The 14,470-nt window shown below is 41.9% G+C and overlaps 1 protein-coding gene across 1 annotated transcript in view; it reads right to left on the bottom strand.

The window, feature by feature from the left end:
• kctd16b (potassium channel tetramerization domain containing 16b) overlaps positions 1-13,002 on the bottom strand; it is a gene marked incomplete at both ends in the record, with an annotated part of 85,100 nt that extends 72,098 nt beyond the window's left edge. The window contains one exon of the mRNA XM_080483998.1: positions 12,165-13,002. Within this exon, the coding sequence (XP_080340124.1) occupies positions 12,165-13,002 (838 nt within the window). The remainder of the gene's footprint in view (positions 1-12,164) is intronic.
• Positions 13,003-14,470: the final 1,468 nt, after the last annotated feature.

Genomic DNA, 14,470 nt, shown 5'->3' with positions numbered 1-14,470 from the left:
AACAATTATGTATGTAGAGTATGTAGATACATTCTTTAATCTTTCAGAAACCCCAAACCAGATAAATTCTTCTTTTGCAGCTGTCTTTTATATTCTTGTTTGTTTTTAGGCCGATCTAATTCTAAAAGAATTTCCCCCATGGATTAATCAAGTGATCATAATTATGACTAATCCCTTTTCACTAGTCGGTTAATTCAAATAAAATTGGTGTGAAAAGAAACTATCTTGTGTGCTTTTTTATTAACATTGAGAGTTTTCCTTATGTATTTTGTGCAGTTGTGGTAGTTTATACTCGTAGAATATTGCACTTTTTGATCGGGCCATTTAAAATATCACACAAATGTAAAGTGCAACAATTTAATGTTCAATCTGTTTTTTGTTTAAAGCTGTTTAAATTCAATGGGCCGTGTCTTGTATTCCAGCAGCAAAATGTTGTTTTTCCACTCATTTTCTTCATGCCTGATTACCCAACTTTCAACTCTGTTAGTCAACAAAGAAATGAAGGGAGCTGATGAGCCATGCCTACAAACACAGTGTCATCAAATAATGTGAAATTTGGATAATTTAAAAAAAATGTAATACAATTGACATGGACCTTCTACATAATGCAGAAGCAATGTGAAACGAGACTGCCATTACCATCTATTTCCAATACAAAGAAATTAATAGCACTGACCATTGGAAATATGAACAAATAATTTCTGATTCAAGTGTTATTTCTTTTTCCATTGCACCACCACAATCGTGACGCTACAGCCAGAATAGGAAAGTGCAATCAACCATGCTGTTGTGCTTTCAAGGGAATGGAGGGAGCTCAACTCATGGGTGCAGGTGAGAAGTCTGATCTCACTCTGATATGTTTACCCTGTAAATCCCCTTTAGTCTTAAAAGGGAGCTACAGTTGAAAGTGAAGGAAGCAGATTAAAGCAGAAGTTTTAGGCCAGGAGGTGGCTTGAGGTGGAGCTCAGTAACGCCATGCTGTGTCTTAGATTCTGTGTGCTAAGTGTGTATGCCTGTCATGAATCCAAAGGCGTTTTAACATATCCACCCCGCTGCACACAAGTCGGCTGAAGAGACGCAACGCAACGTTGAGGAGACTGCAGATATTTGTTGACACGGTGTGTTCAAGTGAGCAGTCAGGTTTATTATCTCCAATCTAATGAGGGCTGTTTTTCATCTGTGAGCTGTTTGTATAAGTTAACCTCCAAGTGTGTGCACGTGTGTGCGTGCCTGCGGGGAGGGGAGGTCTTGTGTGCATGCATGGTGTGCATATGTCAACAGTAAATGTGTGTGTTTTAATGGACAGGAAGCTTCACAGATACTTAGGAATGAAATGGCAATGGCGGTACGCTCTGGTAAGCAGCTGAGTACACTTAAATGACACAGAGGGATTACTAATGAGACACAGTGTTAGGAGTTTGGAATAATCCTCTGCAGGTACTGCCTGCTAAAGACCCTTTACCTGTTTAAACACGGTCTGCAGTCCTTTGTGATTATCAGAATTTGTCTTAAAGTGCCTAGACAGTGTTGTGTGAACGTACCTGAATAGACTGATAATCAGTCTCAGCTGTCCACTTAAGATGCAAAGCAACTATAGCCTAAGATCAGACTTTTGTCACATCGTCTGTTTCAGCTGCTCTCCTCATCGTCCGGCAAATTCATGAATAGGATTCCTGTTTTTCTTTGATATAGCTGAATCAAATTTGAATAAACGTGTTTCAAGTCAAGAAGACTCTTGCTTTGGGATTTGGGGACTCTTTTGTGGCATTTGCATGCTCTCACTCTGTAACTGTGTGGGATTTGTTTGTGCACTCCCACTTTCTAGATGACAGGTGTAAGGCTCATTTCTTACACTGGATTGGCTGCATGTGTAACGGTCTTTCTCTCTGTGTTTGCCCTGCAGTGGATTGCTGATCTGTCCACAGTGTAGGCCGTTTTTTTTGCCCGACGTTAGCTGAGCTTGATTTTAGCACTTGCAACCCTAAGCTGGATGTAGAAGGATATGATGGATGGTTTGATGCCCTCATTCTCCTTCACCAGGCATATGATTCCTTTTTTTTTTTTTTTTGTGGAAGATCAAGACACATAAGGCTTGTATCACAAATTACCCTTATAATTTTCACCAGAGTTAATTTCCTCTGGAGTTACTACATTAGTGCCTCGAGCATTCATAATGGACATAAAGGCTTCATTGCCACTTACAAATGAAATGCCACTGACATTCTGCCCTGCAATGATACAAAGTGCTGTCGAACGAAATGGCATAGGTCTGAACATGTGCTCCATTAAGTTGCAGTTCACTGATGATAAACCTCAATGTTTGACTTCAATGAGGCACAGATGGGTAAGAGATTATACTGAACATGATCAAACTGCGATGTCTTGTCACTAATTTGACTAATCATGTCTGAATTTTGGCCAACCGCTTTGTCAGTCACACGTCATCTTGCTGAAGAAGATTAATGTAGGCGGCAGCAAATGACGAGCTGAACCAACTGAAAAGAGAACCTCAAACCAACACACCAGTGGTCTGCTCAAACAGTCCCCTTCAAACTCACCCCAAAGCACTTGTTCAGAGGCCTTTTTTATGTGTTTTGTTGGTCTGTCATAATAGGTTTTGCCATGTTTGACATTTGCAGTTGAGCCAAATTCTGTTGGCTCAGCTGTCGAGAGGCAGAATTGGGTGGCGGGTTAGTATGAGGAGATCAAAGGCAATGCAACACTGAGAAAATACAGATTTTAGCAACCATGCTGGAGAAAATGTAGCATTCAAATCTGTGTTTTGTCTCCTGAGTAAACACGACAAGATCCCAAACACTCACGGCAGTTTAGTATTGTGTTGAACCACAGTGCTTTTCCATTTTCTACAGTGTGACTGGTACACTGTGACATGACATTAGGTTATGATTGGAAATGCACTAGAACAAACTGGTGACCACATCCATCAGTGTGGCTGGGTGTGGTCCAGCTGCTTGAATGTGACCAATTATAGTGGAGCGCTGCTTTTAAGATTAGTGCATGTTTAGCCTTTTTTGCATGTTTACTTTTTTTCTCATATGTTCTCAAATATCAAAATCCCAATGAAGTTTAATTTTTTTTGTGATTGTTTAATTGTTCTATTGCTGCTGGGTAAAATTCACTCTTCAAGTTGCAGCATTTCAATGTCCTGTAGTGTCTTCCTGCAGACAGCAGTGCATGCAAGTGGTGAAAGTGTTGAGTGCTGTCTATGGCAACCATGCAGGCTCTGCTGTTGCAGCAGGACCTGTAGGTAGCTCCCCAGAGGGGTTCCAGGGAGTGCCATAATCTTTGTGCAGCGGTAACTCCTTTCTGGAGAGTCGTGAACAGTGTGAAGGTTGTTGTTTTTTTTCTTCTTAGAAAAACCTTTGCCAGAATGAAAATTCCAGCTTGAATTATAATTTAATCTACTATACTTTACCATTAAAGCATAGCTGTGTATTTGTGTCAGTAGTTCATACGTTTCCTCTGTTGTAGCGATTTTTGGGGGAAAAGGCAATTTCACTCTTTAATCCTTAAAGAATGAAAAATTCTCAATTGCGAGACCTCCGGAAAGCTTTGTATGCTACGTAAGTGCACTGATTATCTACAAATCTAATTAAAAGAGAGAAAAAGACACAGCCACAAGAAGTATTTTTTTACGTGCTGCAAATAAAATTCCAACCCTCGACCAAATGAATTCCCCCCCCAAAAAAATATCTATGCATCATCATTTCATTTATCCACTTGTCACATTTCATGTGCTGATGCTCTGCCACTTCATTTCACACCCAAACATAATATAACAAATACAGACTATACAGATTGTAAAAACAATTAAGTCATGTAATTTTAAGCAATTTGCCTGAAAAAATGGTTCAGTTTCACAGGGTTAAATACCAATACCAGAACATGATGGCCGTTGCTGCTTTCCCACTGTTACATCCTCATTGTAATTATTTATTTGTGACTATGACCAAAGGTAAATAAATCAATTAAAAAACTGAATATTGAGCCATGCCATAGGGTTTATTTCATCATATGTGGTATATCTAGTTAAAAAATAAAAACTCAGACGAATGACAGCAAACATTATTTTGAACTGCGACATGAACCCCTCAGTGCAACATCGATGTGATTATACCACACAATTACAGATGAGATAGATATTCAGAGTATCCTCCACGTTGTGTTTACAGCCAACCTGAGCTCGCACACGGCAGCACTATTAAGGCATTGATGCATTGCAGCAGCCAGCTGGTGGGTTGAGCGAGTGAAGAGGCTCTCCAGCTGCAGTTTCTGTCATTATGGCGATGCTCCACACCTCGTCGCACCACGGTACACTTATTCCAGCACAACAGGAGAAGAGCATCAGCATTATATCAACTGCGCTGAGAGGATGGAGTGTCAGGAGTCACAGAGGAAAAGAAAATGGACTGAGAGCGGGTGAGAAGAGGAGGTAACCCACTGAGGTTCTCAGGAAGCTTGTTGTTGATGTACGTGTAACCACTGCCTTTTCTTTTTTTTTTTATTCCCTCCTGTCTCTTAGAGCTCTGTAGTTCCTCATATTCTCTAGGGTATGGGGATTATGGGAATCTTTACTATGTAGCCACACTAAGCTCCCAGGGTAGAAGGTCAAGGGGAGGCTAGACAAACAAGAAAGTCTATCTTCGCTCCATATGACCCACTTGCCCTCTGTCCATTCGTGAGTTGATGATGTCACCCTCTCACTCACAAATGACCTCGCATTTCACTTAGAATTCATACGCAAAAAAAAATCAATTAAGGAAACTGCTAAATAAATGCAAACAAATGTATTGTTTGAGAACCGTGTTGTTCCTCATACACCTAAATATATTTCCATTCATTTTTAAAAGGTGAATGAACTCCATTTTGGAGGTGAAAAACAAATTTTCTGTTTACTCTCCATTCAGGGCTGCATTTTCAATTGGTCTGTCTTCTTACTATTTTAACGTTTTGCTCTCTTTACCATCTCTGCTGCTGCTTGAAATCGCTCCTCAGTCCTCTATCAACAGCCCTTATTCAGCAGCTAATATATTGAATCTTATTTCTTTAAATTGAGTTTTCTCTGCTGTAAAACTGTTTCCTATCACTACTGCGAGGAAGGAAAAGGGCTAGCCTCCTTTTCACACTCTCTCTCTCTCTCTCTCTCTCTCTCTCTCTCTCTCTCTCTCTCTCTCTCTCTCTCTGTCTCTCAAAAAAAATCTTCTCTCTGCATTCTTACTAGGACTTTATATCGCCATTTTTAACTCAAAGCAAGATGTCACTAATGAAGCAAGCAACAACGAGTGAATTACACTCCTATAAATACATTATGTTATGGGGATTGTTTTTTTTCCATTAAATAGCCCTCAAGACATCTTACATGGACTTATTAACTGTAATCGGACACTCTGGTCTTTTAGAAACGATCAGCTCGGTTCATTCCAGGGTCAACACCCACTGATAAAGTTGGCTGGACTTACTAATTGTTCTTTTTTATTATTATTCAATAAAGGATAGAGATGATTGGTAGTACCCAAGTTGTTTCAGTTAGAGTTAATGAAAATATAAAATAATTCAAAAGCTTGGTCCAACTACAACAAACCAATTGTAAGGCTTCTCATGGAACAGTTCTCAAACAGATGTAAAGGTGTTGATGGTCGTCAAAGCAGTATCATCGGCAATGGTCTCAAAGCGGGAGCGTCAAGAGGGAGAATAGCAGTTTTTCTCTCTTCATTCATTCATCAGACTGTGTTCCCCACCTGCTACCTCTGGCCGTCCGCACTGTCTCAGTCATAATAATGCAGGGCTGAAGTGTGTGGCGCTGGACTCCCCTGTGGAGCTGAGGCCAGGGTAGCAGCTGTCCCTATCAAGACTCTCCTCAGAGCTGTCATGGCCTGTCTGCTCCTCGGCTAATCACTTCCTACAGGCCTGCAGCATGGGGCCGCTGCTGCTAATGTCGTCACTTTCTGGTCTGGGAGAAGCTCGCAGAATGAACGTGATGTCGTTCCACATGTTGATGAGGTTGTGTGAGTGTGTTTGCCACTGAGTCTACAGCATGTGTGTGTGTGTTTCGTGTAAATAGGAGGAATATCGGGGAGGGCAGGTGTGTTTAACTGCGCCTCAAAGGCTGAGTGAATGCCTCAGGTCATTCAACTTGGATCTTGGGTCACATATTAAGGATAAAATACACGCACACGCACGCGCACATGCACGCGCACACGCATGTGCACACAAACGCACAAAGAACTGTGTTTTTAAGACTTTAGATGGACTTTTCACTTATATCCATTTCCTGTAGCCAGACTTTACCTTTAACCATAGCTCCTACTGGTCAGACCCTAAACCAACCTGATTGTATTTTTCACCTCAAACATTCATTTGTTTTATATCATCTTAATTTTGTTCCCATATTTCAAACAAGTCCCGATGACAAGAGGGTAAGAAGTAGGTTAAAAAAAAAAAAAAATGCCCGAAACTACTGCCGCCTGCTAAACCTCAGCTGTTCCACAATGTGATACTCATCTACATGTCATATGCATATGCAATTTATGTTACATAACAAGTGATACGTCCTTATAAAGGTGGCTGTATGTAATGACCTACAATCCACTCTGGACATTCTGCTGAGGTACATAAAGGGCCTGGGGAACGAAATCCTAAGCAAAAAAACTAGGAATTTCTTATCTTCACAGGAGACTTTTGAAATGTTCCTTTCAAAGAGGACGTTGCGTTGTTCAATGGTCAACTTCTTTCAAGCCCTGAGGGGAGTGCAGTCGAGCAGCTGTCAACAGGGATGATTAATTATCAGTCACTCCAGTCATGCAACAAATTGGTGAATACATTTTGCCTTCTAGAGCTTCTCAAAGCATCCTGGAATTTCAACAGCCACAGAAAGAAAAGAGGCTGATAGGTACAATCTGAGGCGTATAGCATCATGGGTCATAGATAACTAGCAACAATGGGACTGAAGGAGATATGGGAAGTTCAGGTTTCTGGCAGAAAAAAAAAATGCAGTTTATAAGTGTAGATTGTAAAATTGCATCAAGTAAATTTGGAATGGAAAGTAAGTTGGAACTACAGTTCTAGTGAACAAAACAGCAAAACACAGTCGTGTGAAAAATAAACATATTCAGATCTATAGATATTTACTCAAATAATGCATGTTAATGAAGGCAATATAACCTCCTCAAACATGTGTGGTGATTTTCACAAAAAGAATGAACAAAAGACTAAATACATGCCTGGATTAGGAGGGATCTGGTGTTCTCTTTGCCTTAAAAAGTGAGTTGTGTCATCCTGCAAAAACCCTAAAGCGACTGGTTGAGTCAGACTATTCAGAAATGTCCCATAATGATGTAAAATTAAATTAAGACAATTGGTATATATTTATATATATATATATATATATATATATATATATACACACATTCTCATAGAGGTCAAATCATGCACAAGTGAGACAGATTTCAAACAATCACTTTGTTTCCTGAAAAAAAAGAGAGAAAAAAAACACTATATCTCAAAGCTGTTTATTATTAAACCTCCAGGTAGCATTGCCAACTGTTGGTATCTAACTAGTAAAAGCATTCGCTCTCCCAATAAATACTACATGCAATCAAGGAGTGAGCATTCTACACGGATTCTCCTCGGAACAGACAAAGCAGATAAGAGTTTATTGCTACTTTCATTGTGGATCTTGGCACAGATCAGAAGGAAACTCTGATCATAAGTGAGGCAAGGTGGTGGAAATCTTAGCGTTTGGAGCTTTTTTACTGCCTCAGGGAACGGACATTTAGCAGTCATTGATTCAGCTATGAATTCCACAGCAGCCGAGGGAGTTTTGCACAGAAGAGTGGCCTGCAAGCAAATGCCAGAGACTAATGTACAACTATGCAAAATGCGGATAAGATGCTATTTCTGCTAAAAGAAGCAATGCTATCCTGTGAGAACAACAAATTGTAGATGCTAAACCTTTCTGAATATATCTTCAATTCATCGCCTCAATATTGTATCTCGTCAAGTAATTTTCAGTGAATATATCATAACACTTCTTGTGAAGTTGTTCATGCACATTAACTTTATTCCATTACAAAGATGGTTTTATCAAAATATCAAAAAGCCAACAATTTGTGTGCTGAATGTTTAAAGTTGGGTAGTTGAACAAAGCAATCAACATGAGCACCAAAGTGATGATTCCTAACTTTTTAGGTTTAATGTTAATGTCATTTATAGTATGTGCACTACGTGGCCAAATCTGCAAAAAGAGTTGAGCATAAGACTTCCAGTGGTTGTGTATCTCATTACAAAACAAGTATCATAACAGCCTTTACACTCATGAAGATTTTTTGAGTCTGGCTTTAAGGATCTGAAGTTATTAAGTTGTTAGTCATTCCAGCAATGATGTAGGCAAGACTTCGCCTTGCTTACAACTGACGTAACAACGTATCCTAAAGTCATTAAACAACAGCCCTTTACTGGCGAGGCATGTTTTTCCCCACCCAGCTGGCGCAACTATTTTGACACTTGGCTTGGAGCACAAAAACACAACCATGTTGAAACAGGAACAGACTCTTCTTAAACTGCCTGCAAAATGAAGAAAGGAAAAAAAAGCCCACTGTTGTGTAAAACATGCCCCAAGCATAAACATAGCCGAAAACCAAAGGTATGCCAATGGATGCGATGTTTTGCTTCACTTGTCATGAAGTTGCCAAGATGCAAACATATATTACACATGCAATAAGCTCTTCAAATCCTCAAGTCTTCCTATATGACTAACTCTGGGCAAGAAGGAGAGAAAGACACAAAGAGAGGCAGACAAAATACCTAAAATGTGAAATGAGACAGCTGAGGGTGAAGGTAAATAAACAATCATGAAGATAGACACAGAGACAGAGATATGAATAAGAAGCAAGACAGGAGGCGTGACGGCGCAGTGAGGCGTGTAAAAGCAACTGGTGCCGCCACGGTGCTTTTCTGCCCCTGTGGCTTATGGAACAAAATGAAGCAGGGTGGAGGGAAGGTGGAGAGCCCAGAGAGACAACGCTGTGTATGATTGACTGGAGCAAAATGAGGAGACATCAAAGGAAAAGGAGAAAGGAAAAAAGACAAGGACGGTGAGGAAACAGGGAGAATGTGAGGAGTGAGCGAGCCCCCCCAAAAAACATAGTGACAGCCAGATAAACAAGAGACTGTGAGTGACTGCATTTATTCTAGTGGGTAACTGCAGCATTAAACAAACTCCCTGAATGATCCTCTGGATGCTGGCCATGCCAACCTGTATGCATTTGGTCTTTGTGTGTGTCCTTGTGTGCAGACCTGCCTCTCTGATCACGCCTGATTGCCTGCATTTGTGACACAGCCAGCTCGGAGTGAGTGGAGTTTCCATTTTACGTGGCTGTGTGCAGGCTTCTATGTGATCATGTGCACTGAGATACAGCCCCCCCCCCCCCCCCCCCCCCCCCCCCCCCCAAGCACGCACACACACACACACGCACACGCACACACTCACACACGCATCTGCCCCCTGTTAGTGGCCAGACCTTTCAGCCTGTGACCTAAAACAAGCTGAACATTTGAGAACAAAGACAGGAAACAGTTGTTTGTCAGCAAGCAAGTGGAGGCAGAGGCAGTCCACAGACACACTACCAGATATTACATAAGCCAGGTAAGCGTGTGTGCTTGTGCATGCACATGTGTGTGCGTGAATGTGTGTCAGCAGCCCTAACCACCACTTGATTTGGCTTGTTAGCGCTACTTCTGGGGGTTATGAGAGCCAAGAGCCATCCAGCCTTTGTGCCGGAGGCAGGCTGTTAATGCAGAGCTCACTCAGCATGGACCCAGCCCACTGAATTGTTCTCATGCACTTTTCTTTTTTTTTTCTTTTTTGTCTCTTTCATTTCAGATGTTTGCTCGGTGATCATGTGATTATGTGAGTCACGATTTATGAGGTTACAGTAGTTTTCCCAAGACCGTGGGGAAGGAGAGACGCACTGGTTTCTACCCAGGGGTCCTGGCCCCCATCTCAGCCAACACAAGGAGAAAATCTTGGAACAAGATGAATGAAATGTATTTTTGGAATGTGCGTGAATTTTCCGGATTATTTTTTTTTTTAAATGTCATCAAAAGGCAACTTAAGATTTGGTTTAGTCACAGGACGAACTAAAAATGGAGCTTTTACAAATATTTGACTTATGACTGTCTTCGCTTGCCAAACATCTGGACGACTGGGCAGAGGACTGGGAGAACAAAGCCAGAGATGCTAAAGAACTGGGTGTCCTTCTTGAGCTGGAAATGTTATCATTCCAACAAAGAGCAGCATCCACACTATTATTGCAACTGCTAAATGTGGCACAATGGTAAGCGCCCCCTTTTAAAAACAAATGAAATGTGCATGGTGCAGACACTTAGAAATAACACCAACTGCTGCTAAAAACTGCAAATGACTTGCTGGTATTTTATATGATGATACTGCTTTCAGGTTTGATAAGAAGATACAAAAAACACTGAGGATATCACAAGTCTACCCTCAACATTATTCAAATATCAATTTAAACTCATCTATTCAGGGCTACACCCTTGAAAAAAACAGATGTATTACAAGTGTTAATGGAGAGATGATTCAGGGTCACGCTTTTTTGCTGTAGTAGCATCAAAGCACACTGGGTGAATATAATGATAGCTGCCTTAACACGATAATCTCAATAAAGCTGACAAAGCTGCCTCTGTTTTATGTGTCGCATTTCTCTGCATATTGTACATTGTTCTTTCTCACGTATGTACCAAAATCTAGTTGAATCTTTTCTTCTTTTTTGGGGGGTGTTTTGGCATGGTAAACTAAAGAAAACCAAAAAGACTCTCTGCCAATGTTGGAATCATTTTTGTGAATTAGCAATGACTAATTTCGGTTCAACACAGGGCTCCATAATACTCACAAATGACTTTGAAGCTATGAAACACATTTGGAAAGTTCACACAAGGATAACAAAAAAAATATTTCAACTATTATACTAAGCCTGGGGAGCATTATCTCATTCAGTCTATTAGTGCAGTTTCATGTCAGATACATTATAAACCACAAAACACATAGCATAATTTGCAGAGCCAAACACCATCTGGCACTGATTCATTTTGTGGCACAATGTGGTCAAACAACATTCAACTCCAAGGCCATAGTTTCAGAATCTCTCTTGGCTTCTTGCCACTTCAAGGATTATGGAGGGAGGCTTCCTCATAAAAGCAGTTTACTCAGGTACTGAGAACCTAAGCATATTCACACCATCACAGTGGAGTGTGTGATAAATTATACTCTGTCAGATCAAATAATATGGATTATTTTGTTGCGTCGTAAAATCTTACGAGAGCCAGTAAAGAAGTCATGATGATGTCTTCTTCACTGGCACTCTGCCATTCTCCTAGTAGCTGGTGAGCGACAACAAATGGGAGCAAAGCAACAGCAAAGCCGGGAGGAAATGCAAGAAGTTGAAAGGATGGGCTGGACGAAAGCGCATAGGAGGGGGAACTTGCAAATTGTACCGTGATGTGAAATGGCAAGCATTGGCTAACCACTGCTCTGACGATGGCCACAGCTCAGATGGGAGTGGAATTATACAAATCTACATCAATCTTATGAAATCTAAACTAGTGAATGCTGCAACATGCTGTAATAGGTTTGACCACACAGAGATCAAAGGGAGAATGGAATTGCAATTACATGTACAAAAAATAAATCTTAAGACGCTTCAGTTTATTGTAACATTTTAAATTTATGATGTTACCTTAACTTGAACCCAACTGCCATTCCCTAACTTAAGACTCTTGTGCTTGGATTCATTAAGATGATGTATACACCTACAGGTCAGAATGCACCTTGCAGCTCAGTGGCTTTAAAAAAAAAAATAAAATGTATTACCTCTTTCCTGCAAAACTGATAAACTGTTAGAATAATTTGATTCTTTTTCCAAGCCCTTTTTCTGTTAGTTGCCGCCACCACACTGACTTTTTGAGACACCCACAGCATTTAAAAGAGACACAATCAGATGGGCCCACCCACCCGGTGGATCCAGATGTGTCTCTCCCGCCAGCTGATGAGCCATGTGCGCCTTCTAGCGGTGAGCCAAGCTCTGTTTTAAATGTAAAAAGGCAATAAAAATCGAAAAATCACTTACGATAGAAAACGTATTCTGTGTAGCTGGACCAGATCTTGTCCTCTGTGTGCTGATTGACAAACGAGGCAGTGACCGATGAGTTGCAGGCCACCATTTGGAAACCACACTCCGACAGCATGTCAAAAGCCCTCTCCAGGTGTTTGAACTTGAGGTAAAACCGGGAGGTGTACCGATCCGGGGTCCTGTCCGGGTCCCGACTCTCGTTCAGAGTTTCCCCGAACACTTCTTTCGCCAGGCCCACCCTGCCGCAAATTAGTATCCGAGGCACCCTCCTGAACTTGGCGTCGGTCTGACTCTCCCTGCCCATCGTGCACGACCCCCGGTACCCCACCGTGATGAATCCGCTCTTCCTGTCCGCGGGGACCAGGGATGGCGGTGGGCACTGTCGGTGGTCGCTGCCCTGGGACCCGTCTTCATAGTCGCTGTGGAAGTAGTCGTCCGGACTGTGCTTGATGTCCTCGGGGGTCAGGAGCTTCACCAGGTCGGGCAGCTGGAAGTACTCTGCCTCCTTCCTCAGCCGCCCTTTCTCCGGAAAGTGGTCCGGGAGGACGACTTGCTTGTCTCGGAGGTAGTCCAACACATACCGGAATAAAAAGCCATCCCTGTCGATGAAATATCGACCCTTGGGGTCTCTCGCCAAGTCATTGGATGCGTCTTTTTTGGATGAGAATATCTTGCCGAGCAATGAATTCGGGGTGCTCACCAAAGTTGAGTGACGCGTGTAATAAACCTGCCCCCCTACGTTTAATTCAACCACATCTGGGAAACTGTTCTGAACTGATGTCTGCTCTTTGGGGTTAGTCCTACAGTTTCCACTCAGCGCCATCGTTTCCGTCATGAACAGCTTCAGGCGGGCTGCACACCTCTTTCCCCGGCAAGTCGCAAAACAATAGATGCGTGTCAAAAGTTGCCCGAAATGTGTCCTCTCTCTGTCTGACGCAGGGCCTCCAACTTCATCTCACAACGATCCAGATCACCATTTCCCCATCAAGCCGTGTTCACGATCGTCCGCCAGTCTTCGTCAGAAATGGAGACGGAGTGACCCTCTGTGAATGTTAAATCAAAAAACACTGAGATTTGTAAGTTGAAGCTGAGAATCTCGGTGTTGCAAGAGGGGAGAGGTGTACCATGGCGCATCAGACGCTTACACTAGGCTGTAGGAGTCCCATCACCCCTGGGAAGAAAAGCGCATTACGCACGGAGCCGTCTCAGACTGAGAGACTTGCTTTGTTTGCACCTTTTCTGTTGCTTTTGAGAGTACCATCCAATAATTAGGAATCCTGCTCCACACAGCGATAGACCAGAAAAAACAGAAGAACTTATTTAGAAAATACGTTGTTGCCACTTTTTCGATCAACTTGAAGATTTTCCGAGACTGGCAGGGGGAAGAAAAACTTCGCAGAGGTTGCACAGTAATCCTCACGTCGCCTGGTCCGACATTGATTTACAGTAAACACCTTCCTCTTAAAAAAAAAAAAAGAGAGAGAGAGAGAGAAAGAAGAGAATACTTCCTGTCTGTCTTCAGGAGGTGTTATAATCTCAGTTTGGGATTTTTTTTTATCTTTCCCTTCTTGAGCAGCAGAGAGAAGCGACCCGCTGCTGGCTGCGTTTACCGAGAGCTGTCCGCGGTGCTGAAACGAGCATCTCTCTCTCTCTCTCTCTCCCCTCTCTCTCTCTCTCTCTCTCTCTCTCTCTCTCTCTCTCTCTCTCTCTCTCTCTCTCTCTCTCTCTCTCTCTCTCTCTCTCTCCCCACCCCTCCCCTGCAGAGTTGGGTGGTGTCTATACAGAAACCTCTCTCTCCAACACACGCGCGCGCACAAGGACGAACAAACGCGGTTGGCCAATATACAATGGGTATACTGTATACTGCACAGAAGTAAGTAAACTTCCTAGCATGATCCCGCTTTAATATATATATATATATATATATGTATATATATATATATATATATATATATACAGTGCACTGTGCTGGAATTGCTGTATCCCTCTTTGTTCCATTATTATAATAACACTCACAATGCAGCAATTTGACCTGCAGCTTGAATCAATTTGCATTATATTTAGTCTGAATGCATCAACGTGGGGCCTATTTAGGTTATCCATAGTCGTTCACGCACCACTGCTGCACAATTTCAGTTGATCTTTAGATACGTTCTGCATATTGAAATGACACACTGAAAAACTATCTGATAAATCCCTGTAACTGCCTTCAAGTTGAAGTAGTCCATGAGCAGTACAGGTTGGGGTTTTTTAAGAAGTGAGCAACAGTGCCTCCTTCTGTTTCTTGCTGTCAAGACCTCTCC

The sequence above is a fragment of the Lipophrys pholis genome (genome assembly GCF_963383615.2).
Source record: "Lipophrys pholis genome assembly, chromosome: 16".
Taxonomy (NCBI): Eukaryota; Metazoa; Chordata; class Actinopteri; order Blenniiformes; family Blenniidae; genus Lipophrys; species Lipophrys pholis.
Note: the sequence above shows the minus strand (reverse complement) of the source record. Positions and strands in the feature narration are given on the sequence as shown.